This window comes from Jaculus jaculus, chromosome 6, assembly GCF_020740685.1.
Source record: "Jaculus jaculus isolate mJacJac1 chromosome 6, mJacJac1.mat.Y.cur, whole genome shotgun sequence".
Lineage (NCBI taxonomy): Eukaryota > Metazoa > Chordata > Mammalia > Rodentia > Dipodidae > Jaculus > Jaculus jaculus.
The window spans coordinates 33,490,236-33,496,545 of NC_059107.1; the positions used below are offsets into that span (position 1 = coordinate 33,490,236).

Here is a 6,310-nt window from a genome sequence, read left to right on the forward strand (position 1 = left end):
GACCTAGGTTCACTTCCCCAGGATCCACATAAGCCAGATGCACAAGGTGGCACATGCATTTGGAGTTCGTTTGCAGCAGTTAGAGGCCCTAGCATGGCTATTCTCTCTATCTGCCTCTTTCTCTTTCAAATAAATAATAATAAATTCTTCCCAAAGGAAGAAAGAAAGAAAGAAAGAAAGAAGTCAGATCATTTCTAGCAAGTGCAGACTTTGCTGCTTAGATTTAAAAAAAAAAAAAAAGAATATGTATAAGTGATCATCTTGAAGACCTTGCCCAGGTCTCTCAGAAGGTCTAGGGTGCCTTCCCAGCATTCCACTCAAGGAAGGGCAGGAGAAGGGATGCAGACCATTTATCTTTTGCTCTAGGAAGCACACAGCTAGAGGAGTGATGGTGTAGCTCTGAGGCAGACTGTCTGGCAGGCCCCAGGTTGGGTCACCCCAGAGAGGGCTTCAAACAGGAGCCATTCTGTTCCCCAGCACTTGCAACTTCTGGGGCTTTTCTTAAGGACTTTGTCTCTGCTCCTGGGGCAATTAGAAAAGGCATCCAATTTTGTCAACCCTTCTGCAAGGTAGCCTTCTTATCTGACAGAGGGCATCTTGCCTGTGGCTGGGCTTAGTACTGCTGGCTGGGGACTCAGCCTATGAATCTGTGGATCCAAGTCATCAGGAAGAAATGTGTGTGAGGAGGGAAACTTCCACAATGGGACACATGCTTGGTGGCCTTGATCAAGCCCTTTGCTTCTACTTACTTTCCTACTTTCTGTAGAATATAGAATAACATTATATTTTTTTGGTGGGGAGGGACTCAGGTCCTATCAGACCTTCCTTACTAAAAAGAAATTGCATTCATAATAAAGGGGCAGCCCAGTTGTGGGGAGAGGGGGGTGCGGTGTTACTCTGAGGTAACTTGTGAGCTGGCAAAACAGGCAATGACAATATTTCAGGAATACATCTTGTCATGATTCCCATTCTAGAATCTGAAGCAAAAGTTACTACTGACTAGCTGGTGTTGCTAGCCCATCGCCAGACAACAGAAAAACACAGCGCATCCAGAAAAGCTCCCATGTAGCTATCTCTGGCAAAGAATGAAAACTTGGGCTATGACCCCTGGAGGACTGCTGAGCAAAAGTCCTGCTCTGCGGGCACCCCTCCCCCACACTTGGGGCTTTGGTGGATATAAGTGTGAGTGAGGTGGGATGCAAGCCCTTCAGCTCTCAGTTTAAGGCAGCTGCACACCCCACTTGGGGACACTATTCCAGCATAATTTATCCCACACCTCACAGCTAGGGTGACCTCAGTCTCAACAGACAATGATTTAAAGGCACTGTTTACAAATCAATTCCCCTTCTAAATAGACTGTTGGAGGAGTGGACCCTTCCGCTTGCCCAGCCTAGGCGCACCTGTCACTGGGACTTCCTAACCAGTTATTGATCTTCTTAATCCCCTTTCTTTGAAACACAGAGCCAGCTGACGTGGAGTTCCTCAAAAGAAAGACTCCCCCTGCTCCTACCTCGACAGGTAGCTGCATATACAGGCTAATTCCCCACTTACAAAGTCTTAATTGGCTTATGGGGATGCCTGAAAGATCTCCCTTGTATTTACAAGGTAAAAAGAAATGATGGGCTCCAAACACCCTAGTCTGTCTCTCTCTGGTTGTTGGTAGAGATCAAATCACATGTGTCTTATTAAAAAAAATAAGATTGGAGGGTTTGGAGATAGATGGAGACAGCGTTTCACTTTGCTGTTGGAGGCACAGGGGAAGGAAGGAAGGTCTCAGAGACACTAACACTAGGCAAGAAATGTAGTGATTATTTTTCTTAGTTTTTATTTACACAAGCATCTGCAGTACAAAAAAGTAAACTTTGATAGCTCATAATAATAGAATAAACTCTTTATGTACAAAAATACATTTTCATATGAATGAAGCATCCTGAATAAATTAATGTACCCTCCAGCCCAGTGCCTGAATAGCTATGCAAACGCCAAGGTTTTTCCTAGAGCTGGCTCTCAGTGGTGGGGGTCGGGAATCCATAATGCATGAAGCCCACTCCTTGTGTCTCTTTTCTTAAGCCTTTTCATTGTATTGTCAGCCGGCTCAAACCGAATTTTCATGCTCGTTTTTCTTCATTAGAGTTCTACAAATTGTAAAATTGACTTTTCACCTCGTCTTCAGGGGCTCATCTGTCCCTTTTCCAAATCACACTGAAGTGGTGGTGGCTGGGGTCGGTTCTGAGCCCGGCTACAAAGGAGGTTTTGTGGAATTCAAAAAGTGCAAAAGGAAAGGCCCGTCTGGGGGCGGGCAGGAGGGGCCTGAGGGCCGAAGGCTGGAGAAACAGACCTAGGTGGTTGGCAGTGAGGGTGCAGCGACCTAAGGAGAGACTCAGGTATTCCCCCACCACCCACACTCTTAAAGATCCCCCTTCCTCCCTCCATTTGTGGGGAAGGGTGTTTTGAGGCCTCAGCTGGGTCCCCATCTGTTGCCCATTGACTAGGGGTACGGGGTGGGGCGGGAAGGTAAGGATGTCTACCAAGGCCTAGTGGTAAGGGATGAAACAGGGCGTGGTGTGAAGCAGGTCTTTGGGCAAGCCAGGGAAAGCGAAAAGGGGGTCACCAGGGCCATAGGCCAAGTCTTCAGAGGCAGCGGGGCTACTGGGGTCAGAGAGGGGCGACACGACGGGTGCGCAAGGGGAGGCGGCGGCACCGGAGCCCCAGGATTCCGCATCGCTGGAGGGACTCGGAGGTCCGGGCAGACAGGGGGCACACTGGGGTGGTGGGAGACGCTCCCTTGCACCGCCCGCGGGGAGCCCTTGATCTGCCAGGCGCAGCGTCTCCGCCAGGGCCCAGATGTAGTTGTAGGCGAAGCGCAGCGTCTCGATCTTGGTGAGCTTGGTGTCGTCGGGGAAGGAGGGCAGCACGTTGCGCAGAGCGTCCAGCGCCGCGTTGAGGTTGTGCATGCGGTTGCGCTCGCGGTCGTTGGCCTTGACCCGGCGGCTCCTGCGCAGCGAGTGGAGCAGCGCCTCGGAGCGCACGCGGGCTCGGCCTCGGCGCCGTCGCCGCTCCTGCTCCTCGTCCTGAGCGCCGCCGCCGCCGCCGCCGGGGACCTCGGAGACCGCGGGTGCAGCCCCGCGGACGGGCCCCGACGACGGCCCCGAGGCAGGGGCTGGGGCTTGGAGCCTGGCATAGTCCTCCTCGTCCGTGAGGAAGGTGGACAGGTCGCTGCTGCTGGCACCGTCGAGATCTGAGAGGCAGGTGTCCAGAGGCGCCGGCATCCTTGCAGGACGGTCAGATGGATGCTTAGAAGAAGCTGGAGGAGTGGGGTGTTGGGTGGGTGGGTGGGGGGACCGTCGGGGGCGCACTTACGTTCCGAACGGCCCCCGGGGGGGGGGTTACTTTGTGCCTGCTTGCGGGCGCGAGGGGCCCCGGAGAGGCTCAGGGGACGCCAGGGGCACTGGCTCTGCCTCGTCGCCTCGCCTGCAGGGGCCACGCGCCCGACCGGTCTCCCGAGTGATGTCACCGGCGATCAGATCAGCTCGTGTGAGCACCGAGAGTGGCACACGACTGGCCTCAGGACCCCTTAAGTACCCAGCGCAACAATGGGAGCCTCTCGCTCTCTCCCCCCACAACCACCCTCCCCACACACCCCCCCCCCTTTCCCTTGCCACCTCCGCCCCCAAGGCAGCGCGGGTGAATGGACCACGGCGGCAAGTCAGCCCCGTGCGCCGCCGGGTGTATTTGCATAATTTATGCTCGCGGGAGGCCACCCCGCCCCGCCCCCTCCCGGAGCGTGCCCGTAATTACCGCCGGCCAATCGGCAGCGTGGCCGGTCCCCGGAGCGGGAGTTTGGGGTGTGTGGGCGGTTGGGCGGGGGGTGGGGGTGGGGGGCTCCGGCTAAGCGGTGAGACCCCGGCGGGGGCGGAGGGGGGCGATTAGCAGCTCGAGGCACGCTCCTCCCGGGGGCAGCCCGAGTGTCCTCAGCCGGGGTGGGATGGGGAGGCGGGGCGCTGGCAGAAAAGTGAGAGCTGGCGGGGTAGGCTGGCTTTGCATCTTTCCAGCTGTGGAGTGATCGCGTGAGTTTGGGTCAAGTGACTCCATCTCTCCAAGTCTCTCTCTCTCTCCACTGATAAAATGGGACACACGAGTCCGTGGCTGGAAGATGCTGTTAGATCACGTTCGTGATTCCCTTGACAGCTCTTCTGTAATAGCGCTGGTTACGGAGCTGCGAAGCGCGGCGTCCTCCCCAGCGAGTAGAAAAGACGCGGTGGCGCGTGCGCCTTTAATCCCACCACTCGCGAGAGGTAGGAGGGATCGCCATGAGTTCGAGGCCACCGAGAGACTACATAATGAATTCCAGGTCAGCCTGGGCTAGAGTAAGACCCTACCTCGAAAAACCATTTTTAAAAAAACTCCACATAGACGCAAGATTGGGCAGGCAGAGCCACAGGGCGCAGGGACACATAAGGCGTCCCTGATCTTCCACTGAGGCTGGTGAAGAAAAAAGGGGGTGGGGGGATCGGTCGATTTTTCACGTAGGGAGTAGGAGGAGGTGGAGAGGAAGGCTAAAAGTAAAGATTGATGAAGGAATGCGTTGGTGACGCCAGTCTCTTCTCTCCCTACCTCAAGACTCAAAAGTACCAGAAGTGTGCCAATCTCCTCTTAACAGGAGGAGACCTTGCTTATACACGTGGGAATGATGTTTGAATTCTCAGTGGTCCACCCCAGTGCCAGACAGAAAGGGGACCCGGGCTTTTTGCCCTGAGAGAATTGGCCCACGTGTTGGACACCCCCCCCCCCGCCCCCGCTTTTGGATTATAAACTTACCTATTCCAGCCCGAAGATCTTCACTGTGGGTCAGAAGGGACTTTGCTCTGGTTTGCAGAAAGTAAGAGAACCATGCATTTGACCCAACTTTGAACTTGAGATCCCAGAGTGAGGGTATTAAAATCAGAAGAAACACCTTTCTGCAATGTTCCCTCCGCCCCACTCCCAATGATGTCTGCGTGATAGCTTCACTTCTGGTACCTGGCATGCTGCCCCCAGAGGGGGCTCTGACCCTTTTGTGGAGAGGTGTGTCTGGAGGCAGTGGCCTCTCGGCTCATAGTGTAGCCCTTTCCTTCTGGCTCTGGGACCATGCCCAGCTTCCTTAATAAGCCTCTTCTATCCAGACTCACGCAGAAAGCTAGCACACCTTTACAGACAAGGTCTCCAGCAGGTTTGTTACAAGTCACAGAAAGTGACTGCGTTTAGGTCATGCAAGCAAGGGTGATTGTTGGGCACCGACTGGAGCATCTTAGGAGCCCAAGGGTCCTATCCTGCTTCTTGCCCAGCTTCCAGGGACCCCAGCCTACTCCCGCTAGCCTGACCTGATGACACTTCTGAGTCCTCTTTTTATTTCTTTGGATTACCTTTTTTTTTTTTTTTTTAATACCAATGTCACATAGTGGGTCTTAGAACAACATTGTTTTACAGATTTGGGGGCAGAAGTCCAAAATCCAAGCACCATCATGGTTGGTTCTTCTCCTCCTCCTCCTTTTTAGAATTATTTTATATTTATTTATGAGAGAGAGAGAGAGAGAATGGGCACACCAGGGCCTCCAGCCACTGCAAACGAACTCCAGATGCATGGGCCCCTTGTGTATCTGGCTTACATGGGTCCTGGGAAACTGAACCTGGGTCCTTTGGCTTTGCAGGCAAGCACCTTAACTGCTAAGCCATCTCTTCAGCCCTCCTTCTTCTTTTTGAGGTAGGGTCTCGCTCTAGCCCAGGCTGACTTGGAATTCACTATGTAGTCTCAGGCTGGCCTTGAACTCACTTCTATCCTCCTACCTTTATCTCACCAAAACTCATTCATCAATCTGCTTGAATTAAAGGTGTGCACCACCATGCCTGACAAGATTGGTTCTTTTTGAGGCTCTTATTTATTTATTTATTTGAGAGAGAGGCAGATAGAGAGAGAAGTTGGGTGCCTCAGGGCATCTAGTCACTGCAAATGAACTCCAGATGCATGCACCACCTGTGCAGCTGGCTTACATGGGTACTGAGGAATCGAACCTGGGACTTTTGGCTTTGTAGGCAAGTGACCTAAGTGCTAAACCCTTGAGGTTCTTTTTGAGGTCCTGGAGAGAATATCTGTTCCTTGTCTCTTTTCCAGCTTCCAGTGGCTCCTGGAAGCCCTTGTCTCACTGGTTCTCCCTCCTGTTTTCAGGTATCTTTCTCTCTGTGCCCCTTAAGAATGGCTGGATTTAGGGTACAGCCTAATCCCAATGATGTCATATCCTTGCTTTCATTACACATGAAGTCACGTTCTAAGGCT

At 53.2% G+C, this 6,310-nt stretch overlaps 1 protein-coding gene across 1 annotated transcript; it reads right to left on the minus strand.

Annotated features, from left to right (window-relative positions):
- Positions 1-2,534: 2,534 nt before the first annotated feature.
- On the minus strand, positions 2,535-3,269 carry Neurog1 (neurogenin 1). Its single transcript, XM_004665078.2, has one exon. It carries the CDS (start codon positions 3,267-3,269, stop codon positions 2,535-2,537), a length of 735 nt encoding a protein of 244 aa, XP_004665135.2.
- Between the last annotated feature and the right edge of the window lie 3,041 nt (positions 3,270-6,310).

What these genes read in the sequence shown, in the direction of transcription:
- Neurog1 (XM_004665078.2), bottom strand. Translation starts at nt 3,269, where the DNA reads ATGCCGGCGCCTCTGGACACCTGCCTCTCAGATCTCGACGGTGCCAGC.